General features: G+C 40.2%; 1 protein-coding gene across 9 annotated transcripts in view; it reads right to left on the reverse strand.

The window, feature by feature from the left end:
* Positions 1-549: 549 nt before the first annotated feature.
* Positions 550-16,257, reverse strand: part of EMSY (EMSY transcriptional repressor, BRCA2 interacting) — an 85,024-nt gene continuing 69,316 nt past the window's right edge. For 5 of the 9 annotated variants that reach the window (XM_036324910.1, XM_036324907.1, XM_036324909.1 and 2 more), the window contains 7 exons: positions 16,092-16,256; positions 14,204-14,359; positions 13,163-13,204; positions 9,917-10,068; positions 7,399-7,962; positions 5,962-6,462; positions 550-2,526 (listed from right to left, as the gene is read on the reverse strand). In XM_036324910.1, the coding sequence (XP_036180803.1) occupies positions 2,332-2,526; positions 5,962-6,462; positions 7,399-7,962; positions 9,917-10,068; positions 13,163-13,204; positions 14,204-14,359; positions 16,092-16,256 (1,775 nt within the window). In that variant the 3' untranslated portion in view covers positions 550-2,331. The remainder of the gene's footprint in view (positions 2,527-5,961; positions 6,463-7,398; positions 7,963-9,916; positions 10,069-13,162; positions 13,205-14,203; positions 14,360-16,091; position 16,257) is intronic. The other 4 variants (XM_036324913.1, XM_036324908.1, XM_036324912.1 and 1 more) reach the window with 3 other exon arrangements.

The raw sequence follows: 16,257 nt of genomic DNA on the forward strand, positions 1-16,257 counted from the left end.
TTCTCATTGATATTTCTCTTTCCCTCTCCCTTCCTCTCTGAAATCAATAAAAATATATTTTAAAAAATAAAAATGAAAGAACGCCTGCAGATCCACATATAGTGTCACCATCCACTTAATCAAGAAACCTATTTCTTGTCTCCTCCTTCCTTTAGCACTCACATTCACTTCATCAGCAGGAAGTCCTGTTCGTAAACTCCATGAGGGTAGAATTTTCTGTTTATTCAGTATAGTATCCCTGGTGGCTTAGAATAGTACCTGGCACACATTAGATGCTTAATTGATATTTTTTTGAATAAAAGAATTCATGTTGCCCTTGAAATTAACACCTTTAAGATAAAACAATTTTAAAACTCTTATTTGAGAATTTGTTAATTGTGCACTAATTTTTAAAAAATGTAGACTATGGAAGTTTCATTTGCCATTCCAGTTGCTGAAACACATTAAGGTTAAATTCTCAAAGGGAGATAGGTATGCTATGCTGCCAGAATATATATAGAAGAACGCAATAATTTTATTCAAGTTTGCTCTTGTTACCTGATCCACAAATATTTAAAAGATATTTTATTTTATAAAAACTTACACCTGCAAGTAATGAAGTGACCATAAGAGAGGGCTTAACCTGGAATACAGGATATAATGAGGGGCCTATAAACCCCTAAAATTATATGCAAAATCTAACATGTATATTGGCATGTGTATCTTTTTGGTGAGAGAGTTCATAGTGTAATCAGATTTTCAAAGAAGTCTATAACCCGAGAGGTTAAAAAAATTACTTAACTATAAACAGTCACAAAGTCTTTTAAACATGAATTTGTACAATAAAATAACATCCAACAGCTCCATCTATCGGTAGGTCATCATCACTTAACAGAAATAATGACAACTACCAAAGATCAGTGCATCTTATGAATGCTTGTGTTTAAATCATGTCACTCTATTGGGAATTTATTAACTATAGTATCACAGTTTTTCTTTCCAGATATAGATGCAAAAATTAGGAGACTGTTGATGAATTCTACTTACAGTACTTCAGCACCAAAAATTGGGCAGTTATGCTGATATATGTATATACAGTTCAACATCTGTCAGTCTTAAAACACTTATAGTGAAATCTATATAAAACCGTTAAAAACATTTCTATTTACATTTTTTAAAAATGAAAAGTATAATTTCCTTTGCCACAACTTGTCAAAACTGCCTTATCCTCCCACCCTCTTACCCCTCACTCTACTTGTGACAGTGGTCACAGACCCAAACATATTGCTTAAACAAACTATGTCCTAAAAAGGTAGAATGCTTAAAAACATTACATTTAGAACTGTAAATGAACCTTTTATACATTTCAAAGGGGGTTAAACAAAAGTATGTAAAAGATTTTTCAAAGTCTCAGTCCAACATGAATGTGCAATTTCAATGTAAAGATAGCAACATACGAATAATTTGTTTTCCTGAACATAACTGAACATTTCCTTTGGGTCAGAAAATGTTTCTTTTTCCTCTGCTTCACAATGAAACATTTTCTTATAAGTTTTCTTAAAGTGGGGAGGGGGGGAGGTGGAAATGTAGGCAATCCTGGTTTACAGGAAATTTGTCAGAAGGAATATAGTCTGCTTTAAAATGTTTACATTTAAATAAATAGAAGGCAAGTGTGCTGGCCTGGAGCACAAAGGAACAACAACACAATAAATTAGCATACAATTGGTGAGAATGTACAAACCACCAAAAAAAGCACTTCCCACTGGTTAGGGATCTGATTTTTCATCATCCAACAAGGACTCTTTAATGCCAGTATTTTTCTAGTTATTTTAAAAACTATGATCTGAGCAAATGTAAAATGTTGAATTGGTTAATTCAACCCTTCCAGGGATTTGCAAAAATATACAAGATTAAAGGGGAAAAAACTGTTCCTGACACACTGTTTCAAAGTACAAACTATTCACATTCTCCTTTTTTGATGGTGTTTTGCTCAGTAAAAACCAGCTGAGGAACATTCACAGAAAAAGTCTCTTTCTACTGCAAGGCAAACTTTTCCATCAGCCACGGTCCAACAGAGGAAGAATATCAGGTCTCCTGCCCTGTAGATGTGCATCTTTTTTTCTTTTTCTTTTTTTTCCTTTTTTCTTTCTTTTCACTTTTTTAAAAGTACATTCCCTGTTTTATTTTGCTTTAAAATGCTTCTCCTGCAGCAATTCTTGTTGAAACACTGCTGCTGCAGGATGTACAGTCTAAGCATGGGCAAAGTGCTCTCTTTACACATCAAAATACAAGGGCTTCCCTGGACACTTGGTAACCAAGTAGGTTTTAAAGTGCACTCCTGCGTCCAAAACACTAGGATCGTTCAGCAGAACTCTGAGAGGGACTGGGCTCAGTTCCATCCTCTGTGCTACTGTCTATGTCCTGCTCCATTGCTGTTTCGTCGTCATCCAACTGCTGACTGGTGAAGTTGTTTAGCTCAAGGAGCCCGCTGGGCTCTACTACCACATTGGAGCTGGAGTGACAGGGAATAGCATACTGGGGAATGGCCTGGAAGAGAAGACACAGGAGAGAAGCTTTATGGTAAGAAAAGGTAACAGAAAGATTCTCCAACAACTCTAAAGAAGGAAAAAGGAATCTGACATTAGACAATTACTACACACTAGACACTGTGCTAGGTACTTTCACATGATTCTACTAAATCCCCATAATAACACTAAAGGAAAACACTATTCCCATTTTACAAATGAGGAAACTAAGAGGGTCAGTGACTTAATCAGAGTCACACAGTTGGTCAGGGTTAATGTCAGGATTCAAAGCCACATCCTATTAAACTCAAAGTAATCTTTCTACTCCTTGATGGTTCCTCTTCTAACAAGGGAGGTGAAAGTTGTGCCTATTCAAGAGACAGACTTTGAAGGACATTTTCATTTGATCATTAAGCACATTTTAAATGTGTATGTAGTCAGATTTTTTGTTTGTCTGCCCCGTCCTTCTCCCCATCCCCTCTCACATAGCTAATCCTTGTGAAAAAGTCTCAGAGTCAGGAAACCAGGATTTTTGTTCAGCTTTGGCTCTAACTATGGACCTCTGAAAAAGTCACTTCACTTCCTTGAGCTTTAGTTTGCTTTTGTGTAAAATAAGATAGTTGAAGAAGATATATTCTAAAAATCCTCACAGTTTTAAAATTCTACGAATTCCATATATATAGACTCTTTCAGGAGAGTAGATATAGTCTATCTTGTTTACTACTCTAATCTCAGCACCTAGCACAGTGCCTGGAACATAGAGTTAAATAATACATGTGGAATGAATGAACAAACGAATGAACGAATGAGTAAACGAACTATACATTACCTCTGTCTACAAAGAATCATGCTTTTTATTCAAAGCATTTACTATCAAAGCACTTCTGCAGACTTCCTTCACTCATCCCCATAGGTATTTTTCTGAATCAGCAAAATCAGTATGTACTTCAGGTCAAAGCTAAGTATAACTAATAAGATCTGAAAATGTTCTAGCAATGTATTAATGATAATTATAATAACATGAGCTATTTTTATTGAATCTCTCAGACACTTGACCAGTTGCTTTATATACATCTTCTGACCTAATCCCCAAAACAACACTGTGAGGCAAATGTCATTGTTTCCATTTTATAGATGATAAAACTGAGGTACAGAGATTAACTTTGTTGCTCAAAACCAAAATGCTGATAAGGAGTACAGGTGAGATTCAAATCTAGGTATTTCTGACTCCAAAAGCTTGATTCTTAATCACTATGCTGCTCGTCCCTTTAACATAGCAATCTAGCACATGGTACATGCTAAAAGTTAGCTGAGTATTCTTAAGAGAAACTATTAAACAGCTATTATCCTGATACACGCAATATATTGCATTTTCATCCCTGTTCAGAAAGTGCAGAAAATAATTTCCAATTAAGCTATCCAAAATTATTTTCAATTTAGTGAGTATACCAATTTAACCCCCCAGGAGCCAAAGTAAATTTTAGTAAAAATAGTATTAGCTACAATTTATTGGGCAATCACTTTGAGCCAGGTACTGTGCCAGGTGCTTCATCGCAATTTTATGTAATCCTTACATCAATCATGTAAAGTAGGCACACCTTATTCCTGCTTTACTGATGAATAGACTAAGGTACAGTGAGGTTAAGTAAGTAGCCTTGCCCAAAGTCACACAGTGAATGGCAAAGCCTGGAAACCATTCATTTTTTACGACACCTCTTCAGAGGAAAACAACAAATCCCTTTGTCAAAGATTATTTAATTCACTAACATTTGTTTTTAATAGGGGGAGAAACAAATTATTTAAATAATTCAATGGCCAGTTCTATTTGCCTTTAAGCATTTCCCCCATACTTAATTATATTGTACTAGAGGCCTGGTGCACGAAATTCATGCACTGGGGGGGGGGGGGCCTTTAGCCCGTCCTACACCCTCTCACAGTCTGGGAGCCCTCGGGGGATGTCCGACTGATGGCTTAGGCCTGCTCCCCGGGGGTGCGGGCCTAAGCCATCAGTTGGATATCCTTAGCGTTGCCGCGGAGGTGGGAGAGGCTCCCACCACTGCCGCTGTGCTCGTGAGCCATGAGCCTGGCTTCTGGCTGAGCAGTGCTCTGCCTGTGGGAGTGCACTGACCACTAGGGGGCAGCTTCTGTGTTGAGCGTCTGACCCCTGGTGGTCAGTGCGCATCATAGCGACTGGTAGTTTCACCATTTGGTCGATTTGCATATTAGCCTTTTATTATATAGGAGGATTTGGATTAATATTGGTTAATTTGCATTCTCTCAGAGCTTGGCATCATGGAAAAGGAACTTTACCACAGGAACTGCCAAGTGTGAATCTATGGTAAATCCTAGACTATTCACATTTCATAAATCTAAAAATTCTCAATTAACTAAAATTGTTGCTCTGACACCTTCTGAGACAAGTATCAGTTTATCAAAAAATGACAATTGTCAAACAGCCTGGTACTCTGCAAGGGGAAAGGGAATAAAACACAACTTCTAAGGACTAGTCTGAACTAAATCTTGATCTATTATGCATGATGAAAGATGAGTTTAGAATGAAGAGAATGTGAGATTTTTGTTCACTAGCTTGTACTTACCAAGACAGGACAGTAACCATAATAAGATTTTTCAATTATAATGATTGAAATAAAAAGCAAAGCTTTGAGGTTAATCCCAAGTTAGATATAAAGTTAAATTACTGAGAAAATTTTGTTTCTCCAGACATTTCAGTTAGTTAAATTTTTTAAAATATATCTTTATTGATTTTTTTACAGAGAGGAAGGGAGAGGGATAGAGAGGTAGAAACATCGATGAGAGAGAAACATCGATCAGCTACCTCCTGCACATTCCCTACTGGGGATGTGTCCGCAACCAAGGTACATGCCCTTGACCAGAATTGAACCTAGGACCCTTCAGTTTGCAGGCCGATGCTCTGTCCACTGAGCCAAACTGGCAAGGGCTAGTTAAATTTTTATTATCCTAAAAACCATAAATTTGGATCAAGTTCAAACACTGTGTTTTTCCAAGGAAAGGATCCCTAAAATGTACTTGAAATAGAAGTACAATCCAATTATATCCCAGGAGAGTTTGAGCAAAGATTAGGGAGCCCAAAATTGACCCTAGGAAGTTACCAATCTTCAAGGGTGACCTATTGAATTTAACACTGGGAAGTGTGACTTGCATAAACCAAGCTGACATATAGGCTCAGGACCCATGACTGTCTCTAAGGTGTGCTGTGTGACAATGTCCATCAATTTTCTGGGATTCACTTCCAAAAAATAAGTATAAAATTGTATATCTGAATAAGTATTAAACCAAATTTGTCAATCACCATCTCAAGGTAATCTGCCTTTTCTCCATATCAGTTTGACTTTTCCTATGACATCCCAAAAACCACCAAACCGCCGCCCCCCGCCCAAAGATGCCCAAGAGTTCTCATGTTCTTTCCAATTCTTACCTGGATGATAATTTCTGCTGGGCTCTCTTCAGCTTTCTGTTGGCCTACATTCTGAATATGCATGAACTGGCCTGTTGTAGGCATTCCTGCTGCATCGATTTTCCTTGTTGTTAGGGGAGGGCCAGCAGCAGATGGACTTGAACAGGACTCTCTACACTTCTGTTGCTGGGGAGTGCAATTTGCCATCCCTGTCACCACCACGTGGGTGGAGGATGATGATCCTGCTTCACCAGGGAGCATACTAGTGGCAAGAGCCTTCTTTGGGGGATCCACTACCATATGCTCTACATTTGTATCAATCTGAGCTTCCATCAAAGACATTTTCAAAATGTCTGACACTGCTGTCTTCTCAGAGGTCTGAATGGGAGATATGCTTGTAACTGGTGATGTCAGCTTAGGCACAGAACTGCCACCAGTTATCTTTGTAACTGTGGGTGGCTGGCGCCCCTCAAAAGTTATCTTTGTAACAGAGGATCCTTGGGTTATAATTGGCTGCTCCACCTGAAAACAAATTGGGGTTGTGTGTGTTACAGCTACATCTCTTTGAAAATCTACCAAACACCCCAGACAATATGGCAAAAGAAACATTTGTGCGGTATATACTAGGAAGACATTTTGAAGCGTGGTGTTTCAATAAGAGGGCTACTTGTAAGGAATCTAGGGAAAGAGGGGTCAAAAGTTCAGCCAGCCAAAGTTCATACAAATTAAGGGGGGAAAAAGTCACAGCAGTCTTGTTTTCCATGGGGATTCATATTCCCACACAGTATACCTTCAACCTGTCTCAAATTATTTTATATAATCTTCGGCTGTTTAAAATAATGTTTCAAAAAATCTTTTGCTTCAAAATACATTTACACAAACATATTCTATATATTTATGTATTTATAATTTACACATACACACATCATTCCATAGCCAATGACTTTCCCGAAAATAGCTTTTCTTTCAACTATCCACAAATAATTTCTCTGCAATCTAGAAGATAAATCTAGGAGATAATTTATTAACTAGATGGTGATCATGTAAACTACAAAGGAAGATGTTCAATGAAGCGCCTTAAAAGACTAGTTTACTTCGCATTACTGCCACAGAGATAAGAGTTTACAGGCATGGAAATAAATATTTTATACCTAAGAATATTGAAATAATTTAGGGATATCGCTTCTATGCACTGTTGATCAATGCTGAAGTGATTTCATTAAAAAATGCCTGGAAAATCAACTTCTGAGTGCTATGCTTTTCCCCCTTCCTATATTAATGATGTGCATTTCTTCCCTAATGCCAACCTTCTGATGGGTAAACTAACACCAGCATAATGAGGCTTTCGAGTTTCCTCTTGCCAGGAGAAAGCACTGCTAATCAGGATAGGGTCGTGATGGTTTCATTTTTTCCGTGAACAGAGAAGTTTAACTTTGCATGCTATCAATATTCCGTTACCTGGCTTGCCGGCTGTTTCTCTGACGAGGCTGGGAGCGCCATTTGGCTCTGGGGGGTTTGGGGTTGCACGTAGATTTTTGGTTGGTTCGGAGCCTGCTGCAGTTTAGGGAGCTGCTGTGTGGTTTTCACGGCAAGCACCTGTACTACAGTTTGCGGGGGCTGTGCCATTAAGGTAGGAAGCTGCCTGTCTTTGGCCACGATAGGATGCTGTGTGTGCTGTACATCTGGCTTGGGCTGTGCTTGTTCTTGCTGGAGAGGGGTGAGTTTTTGATGCCTGATGGAAAGCTGGGGCATTTGCGGGAGTTTGTGCTGGAGCTGGTCTGCCTGCAGGTGGATGGTCTGCTTCTGTTTAGTCTGGAAGCACTGCAGAGTTTTCACTTGCAGCTGAGTCTGTTCCAGCTGGGGCTGGCTAAGTTTCTGCTGTTTAGCGGACTGTGACTGAGTCAGGGCAGATCGATAAAACAGACCTGTCTGAGGGTCTAAAGTGTCCATCTCTTCAACCTCGCCCTCCTCAGTTCCAAGTTCCTCGCTGTGTTTGGTAAAAGCAGTGTGGCTGCTTAATGCCTAAGTAAAAAAGGCACAAAGTAAGAATGAAATAAGAAAAACACCTATAATGCTACATTTTCCTCAAACTGGAAAAGACTTGGTTATGAGATTCATGCAAAAATTATCAGAGGGAAGAGTCTAAAAAGACCAAAAACCTCAAGATTTCCAAATCTAAAGGGGGCTTTACATTGAGACTCCTGTAATTTCAACTCTCAGACATTAAGTACTGTCAAAACTAGTCTACTCACTTCTATAAGAAATGTGTGAGGGCCCGAACTTATAGGTAAGAAGAATAAGGTTGCTCTGCAAGCACACCCCAACACAGAAAAAGAAGAAAAGGCTGCCTGTCTAAAGAAACAGCTCTCAAGACCGGTGATCAGAGATGCTAACCATACAAAGACGTAGCAAACCAGCAATGAAGCGTCCAGAGAAAAGCCAAGGTTCAGAGAAGCCGACTTTGGCCGTGCGCATGCCCAACACTGTCCAGAACAGCGGTCACCAACCGGTGGTCCGCAGAACACTGGTGGTCCGTGAGGTCTGAAAAGTTGGCAACTGCTGGTCCAGAAGGTAAGAATTGTTGTCTGAGGGACATGCCCATCCCTGTCCCCACAGAGGGCCTCTCTGCTCAGAGTGGAGATGGTTTATCGGACTTCACAAAGGTCTGTGGAAACAACCCTCTGCACTAGCCCTCCTTCACCCCTTTGCTCAGATTCTAGGCCCACTAGGCAACAGCTTCCCAGACCCGGCTCCCTGGAGAGAAGGGGCGGTGGGGGGGGGGGGGGGCGGACAACGACAAGAGCACTTCTATCAGTGGAAAGGGAGACTGTCTGGTGTTGGTTCTAATAGTGTTGGGAGGAGCATCGATCTTGAGTGACATGATTTGGGCCAGCGTGTCTGACCTCTCTGGCTGTCTTGAGAAAGGTCAATGTCAGGACTGGCCAGAAGAGGGTCAGACTCCAGACACCTAACAAAACCTCTGGCCATCTGACTTCCCTCAGTGACACCAATCCATCCTGTCATATGCTGTACCTCTATAAGATTCAATTAAAACCCTCCCCCCATCTCTTAACAGACTTACACATACAGGTTTTTCAACATTTTCTTCATTGCCTTTCAGGTAGTTTGCCTACTATTAGGGTCAACTGCTACCGGTAGTGGAGAGATGGTGATTTATGTAAATATGTATATGTGATATCTATGATATCACTTTATAATAAAGTCAGGCTACTTTGAGTTTAAATCCTGGCTCTGCCACCTAGGATAAGTTACTTAACTTCTGTGAGCATGAGTTTCCTCATTTGTAAGAGGGATAATATACCCATCTTACAGGATCATATAATTAAACAAGTTAGTGCATTTAAAGCTCAAAGCACAGTATCTGACCAAAAAAAATCAACTTATCAACATGTTTTTCTTTCTCCCATTATCCTTGGTACCAGATTTTCTGTTTTAATGAATTCATTCTCCCTGTTGAGTTTTTTCCTTCTTCATTGGTCATATATAATAATTTTAAAAAGTCAAATATTTATTTACCTACTTATTCATAATGTTTCCATGAGGACTCATTATAAAAGCAAAAAGTAAAACAAGTAAGAAAAAAACAAAACAACCTTAGTAACAAAAACCGAAACAAGCCAACTTTGGTTTCATTTGAAACTTACCTCAGTGATAAATTCTTTCATAACAATAAAAATCACAGAAGCAGCGGCCAATTCTGATGTCATAGATTCATCTAGATAGCCCCACCCTTTCAAAATAGTAAGAGTTCACAGAAAATCCAAGAATATTATTTCTTAGTTACTTTCTGTTAAGACTTTCAATTCATTTCCTCTATTCACTCCTCACAGATGAAAGAAGTACACAAACACTCTCTGATTCAGTTATTTCTCCTCTTACAAGAGATGATGAAACTGAACCTCATTTCAGGCAAAATGCTGTTACAGAAGGTAGGAAGAAAAAGAAGAGGTACAACCTGCTGCATAATGTGGGTAATTGCTCCTGGGGAAGATGCTGGAATGGACTTCACCACCACTGAAGTCTGTGTTGCAGTCTGTGACTGAGCCACATGCTGGAGTAGTGTCCGCTGGGGCTGGGAGGGCTGTTGGGGCTGGGAGCGATGGCTGACTGAAAATAGAGGAGGTGATGATATTTCTCCAGAAATCACTACAGCATATGTAGCTAGTAGTCATTTTAAACAAATATATGTGACACTGCCTCACAGAGAAAGTGTGATACTGTGAACTAGGAGGTAGAAGACCAGAGTCTGCCCATTTATGAACTGTGTGACTCTGAGAAAGTCACACCCTCCTATGAGTTGTACTCACTTTCTCCAGTGATCTTTATCCCACTAAATAAAATAATAACCAGTTTCTGTAATGGAATCCCAGATTAATTTCTTTAGGGATCGAAAGACAATACAAGTTTATTTAATCTCTTGACCCCAAATCCAAATGGAACAAAAACCAGAAGCACCTACTCCTTTATGCTTATACTAAAGGCCCAGTGTACGAAAATCGTGCAGGGGGCGGGGGATCCCCTCAGCCTGTCCTGCACCCTCTCGCAGTCCGGGACCCTTCGCTCCTTACTGCCCACCACCGCTTGGCTTGCTGCTCCTTAGCATTGCGGAGGAGGAGGGAGAGGCTCCCGCCACTGCTGCTGCACTCGCCAGCCGTGAACCTGGCTTCTGATGAGTGACGCTCCCCCTGGGGGAGCACACTGATGACCAGGGGGCAGCTCCTGTGTTGAGTGTCTGCCCCCTGGTGGTCAATGCGCATCATAGCAGTCTTTCTGGTTGTTCTGCTGCAGTGGTCACTTAGGCTTTTATTATATAGACTAGAGGCCCGGTGCACAAAAATTTGTGCACTGGAGGGGGGGGTCCCTCAGCCCAGCCTGTGCCCTCTTGCAGTCTGGGACCCCTTGGGGGATGTCCACTCCCTGGGGGATCGGGCCTAAGCTGGCAATCAGACATCCCTCTAGCAGCCCAGGAGCCCTCAGAGGATGTCCACTTGCCAGCGGGGACCAGGCCTAAGCTGCAGTCGGACATCCTTATCGCTGCTGAGGAGGCAGGAGAGGCTCCCGCCATCACTGCTGTGCTGGCAGCCATCAGCCTGGCTTGTGGCTGAGCAGAGCTCCCCCTGTGGGAGCACACTGACCACCAGGGGGCAGCTCCTGCATTGAGCGTCTGCCCCCCGGTGGTCAGTGTGTGTCATAGTGACCAGTCATTCCCAGTTGTTCTGCTGTTAGGGTCTATTTGCATATTACCCTTTTATTATATGCCTGGTGCATGGGTGGGGGCTGGCTGGTTTGCCCTGAAGGGTGTCCCGGATCAGGGTGGGAGTCCCACTGGGGTGCCTGGCCAGCCTGGGTGAGGGGCTGAGGGCCGTTTTCAGACTGGCCACACCCCCTTCAGGGTGAGGGGTCCTGCTAGGGTGCCTGGCCAGTCTGGGTGAGTGGCTGATGGCTGTTTGCAGGCTGGCCACAGCCCCTTCAGGGTGGGGGTCCCCGCTGGGGTGCCTGGCCAGCCTGGGTGAGGGGCTGATGGCTGTTTGCAGGCTGGCCACGGCCCCCAGCTACCCAAGCTCCCAGTGGAGGCTGGCTGGAAGCAGGTGTCTGGGATTTATTTATCTTCTATAATTGAAACTTTGTTGCCTTTAGCGGAGGCCACAGCTGGCCAGGGCAGGCGGGAAGCTTGGCTTCCTCCATCGCCGGGGCAACCAAGCCTCCTGCTTGCTCCAGCTCCATGGCTGCGGCCACCATCTTGATTGGGTTAATTTGCTCTGATTGGCTGGTGGGTGTGGCTTGGGACATAGCAAAGGTACAGTCAATTTGCATGTTTCTCTTTTATTAGATTAGATAGCCTTACAGTTCCTAAAGCTGTAAGAGATCAAGATGATACTGCAGAGAGTGTCATCAGTAAGAGTCACATCTGGATTCTGCCCCACGCTGCCACCAACCAGCTATGGGAATTTGAAGAGGTCATGTAAACTTTATTTAACCTCTAAAACTTAAGAGATTTTGTTGGTTTGTTTGATTTTTGTTTTTTAATGGGATAATAATAATTTGTTTCTACCTAGAAGGGGACCAAATGAAGTAATGGATTGAAAACATTCCTTAAGTTGTTAAGTACTAAAATATAAAGTTAACAAAATAATACATCTTCTCTTAGCTCATCTGACCCAAATAAGAGTATACATTGAAATAACCCCACTTTTTTTTTTGCTACAAAGATCCCATGTAGTAAACTATCTATATTGATGCCAATCGATCATATTTTACCAGCCTGAATTTCAACATTTTAAACAGTACAAACATTCACTGCTTCTTATTCTACACAGCTTTAAAAATGCTTATATTTACTGAGAAACCAACTTTCTGAATCAGGAACAGAGTAAAGAATTCTAGAAAATAAGCTAAGAATTTGAGAATATGAAAACTCCATAATCCATGATTCTAATGCTCATATATGTATATTTTTATTTATTTCAGAGAGGAAAGGAGAGGGAGAGATAGAAACATCAATGATGAGAGGGACTCATTGATCAGCTGCCTCCTGAAAGCCCCCTACCCGGGATCAAGCCCGCAACCTGGGCGTGTGCCTTTGACTGGAATCAAACCTGGGACCCTTCAGTCCACAGGCTGACGCTCTATCCACTGAGCCAAACTGGCGAGGGCTAATGCTCATATATCTTGATCTGCAATTTCAAGTAGTAGTGGTTTCATACTTAGAAAAGTCATCAGTGGGGTATCCAAGTGTAAGATGATCACTACAGAAATCAATGTAAAAATGCCATTTATGTGTTATAAGTACAGAACTTTAAAACTATCCAGTGAAATATAAACAAGCTTTATTTCTATAATACTTTCTATCTATACTCAAAAATGCATTTTTCTATTGTTGCTGTATGTACATACTAGTATGCCTACATCTGGAAGGAGGCCACAGGGTGAACACTGGAAAACAGCTTAACTGGGCCAAATAAATACCATAAACTCACTTATTTCTTTAAAGAACTCTTTTCCCCCCCAATATCAAATTGTTTATTTCTGAGAAAAAATCCCACTATTCTGCAAAAAGAAAATCTCTCTTCCTTTCTTTCATTGATTGGAGCTTTCCTTTCCTCTACCAGATCAGAGTAGAGCGTATACATTGAAGTGGTTCTCCCCCAAACAATCATCTTTTTACCTTTGGTTATACAACAAATGGATGCACACCACTCACCTAGAAGGGGAAAAGCAACCTCTGTCCCCTCATCACTGCATTCTGAAAAGGATAAGTATGGGAAGAAATCATGGGTCTTTTCATCTATTTATGATAATCTAGTCTATACCGAGGTCAATACTGATTCCCTAACATATTGCCCTCTGCTTTATTTAGCTTTCTGCTAAATATCTCTGAAGTAAATGCTAGATGGCTTTCCATAATCTTTAAATGGATTTTCCATTTGGCAATTTTAACCCATTAGTCTTAATATCTTCTAAAATGAAGCCAAAGAATTCCCTTTCTGCTTCAGTATTTACATCCTTCAAATATTTTTAACTTTATGTTCTCTTTTAATCACTGCTAAGGAATACTTAAGACAGGTGTTCTTTACATAGTGCCTCATAAGTCCTCTCTCCTAACCCTGAATTATGCACATTACTACTCTCTGAACTATTTCAAATCTCAAGGTAATGAAGTGTCCAAAACAGAAAGCAGTATTCCAGGTGTGATTTCACCAGCATCTGAAAGAATCTATTATCCTTCCTGCTCCATTCTCTATATACAACATCCAAAAACCTCATTAGTATTTTGCTTCCAGGCTGTATTTTAAACAAATACCTAATTCACTTTCCACCAGAACTCATAAGTATTTATAATAACTTAAAAATTTCCACATTTTTTTCCTTTACATTAGAAAAGGATTGGATTTTTTACCTTCTTTCTCCCTTGATCCATCTCTCCCCCTCCTCCAAAATTAAAAAGTTCGGATGCATAAAAAATGTTTATCTCTAGATAAAAAAATATTTATCCTCTCTCTAAAAGTGTTACCCTATAGTCACAGATATTATTTATGGCCAACTTGCAGTTTTATATTACTTGCAAACTGTAGCAACCTATTACCCGCCTCTCCCCAACCCCTAGTCATAAAAGAGTAATCCCAAGGACAAAGTGAAAAAGATCTGGAAATGTAAAAAATATATTCTCCCCCAAACAACCACCCTATGAAATGCAGAAAGGTAGCTCTCCTACCTTAATACTACTTTTTAAAAGGATACCTACCTGTAGTGATGTATTCAGCAACGAGTTCTGACTCTACTACAGCAATTGATGGACTCTCCGGAGAATGTCTTTTTTCCTGGGTCATCTGAATAGGCACTGCCATTTGACTCAAGTCAATAGTATGTTGTCTTGGTTTAGATTCCAATTTTTCCTTTACTGCATAAAAAAGTCAGGGGAAAAGTTAACTTTTATTACAAACAAGTACCCAAACCAGAGTTGTCCATGGGAATAACGAACCAGACCTCTGGGGTGCCACACTGGCAGTGACTAAGGAGACAATGATGTGAAAAGGAAAAATCAGACTGCTATGCAAGGGTATAGAGTCCACAACTTGTGCAATCATACCCAAAAGCCTAGCAAAAAGGACTCAAATGCAATCAGAGTAAAATCCCCCCCCTAATATCATTAGGCCAGACAACTGGTTCTGTTTCCCTTATACACATTTCCCTTCCAACATTTTCTTTACCCTTCTTCAAGGGAGTCCCTGGTATCCTTGAGTTCACCAACCTGAAAACAAAGGGTGAATAAGCAGTACATAGCATGATTTCCACTCAGGCACATCTACCCTGAATTACACAACTCAGTGATCAGTTTAATTTGTTCTATTAAAATTTTAAGGTAATCTCTAAAGAAATATTATAGTATTTTTAATGACTTTTAAAAAATAAAAATTTTCAACATTAGAAAAAATGGCTTCTGTGTTCCTGCAAAAAAAAAAAAAAAAAAAAAAGTCTTCTGGAATAGTCTAGAATCAGGAATGGTTTCTGTGGACAGATTTATTTTTTTATCTTATCACTTTTTCCACAGAATCTACTCATTCAGTTTCTACCTTCTTATAAGGCATTAATGAAAATGGCTGAGTATGTAAAAAACAAGGAGCTGAGGAAATGACTAAGGCTAAAAATAATATCAATATTTTAAAATGTTAACCAAAGACTTACATTAAATACTAGTATTCTTGGGGTAGTGTAGAGTGGATGTCACAACAAAGAGTAGTAACCAAAAATCAAGTCCACTGAATGATCATTTAGATTTTTCGCACAAAGCATATAATGTGACAAAATCAAGATAATCATTTAAACAAAGAAAGCAAAACAAAGCCAAAAGAATACAGAAGTCGCTCTATAAGTAGAGAGGACATTGAACTAGGAATCAAGACATTGAATCTCACTCTGCCACTAACCTACTGGGTAACCTCTCTAGTTTCAGTTTACTTATCCATAAAATGAAAGGGTTGGATGAGATCATTGCTAAGGTCCCTTAAATACTCTGACAATCTTTGACCTATTATAATAGAGAGGTCAGTATTTATAACACAGGTTTTGCCTAGTTCGTTGAAGATATTTAGTAACTAGAAATACTGACAGAATCTTGTGAGGATAGTTTTGCATGGAAGTTCAAGTAAGTAAATTATATAAAGAAATATGAAGATAAAATTAAAACAAATCAGAATGCTAGAAAGGGCCATTAATGGTGTTTTATGAACATAAAACTGTCCCACCAATATCAAGGAGGATGACGGGCCCTTCAATCTGCCTCCTACTATTTTTGAATAGAGCTGGTGTCCTGTATCTATCTTTCCACTTAGAAGTAACAGACCTACTCCTTTCTGGTGACAAGAGCAACAGGATTGTCCACTTAAGTCAGTAGACAGAGAAGAAAGCTCTGCCATTTTTTTCTACCTTCCTACTGACTATATCTATCCTTCAGTGCTCCTGTGCACATCTTAATGAACTGATAAGTAAGAAGACTGCACCAATGATTATAGACAAGTCCAGAGGGGGGAAATGTGCTCAAATAACAAAGAAAATAGAACAGTGGTAGTAGTTTAGCACAACCCATCTCTAGAGAAAACATGCTTCATTCAATTGAGCATGTGAGTTCATACCTGTTGTCTGTTGGAGTTCTAACAGAGCTTTGATTGTTGAAGTAGCTGATTGTGATTCACTGGATACATCCTGATAAATTATGGTGGGGCTAGTCTCCATTGCAATCTCATGTTCTGACCAATCCTGACGCCGGGAAGCAATTACATGAACTACAGGCTGGGAATC

The sequence above is a fragment of the Myotis myotis genome, unplaced genomic scaffold (genome assembly GCF_014108235.1).
Source record: "Myotis myotis isolate mMyoMyo1 unplaced genomic scaffold, mMyoMyo1.p scaffold_m19_p_10, whole genome shotgun sequence".
Classification (NCBI taxonomy): domain Eukaryota; kingdom Metazoa; phylum Chordata; class Mammalia; order Chiroptera; family Vespertilionidae; genus Myotis; species Myotis myotis.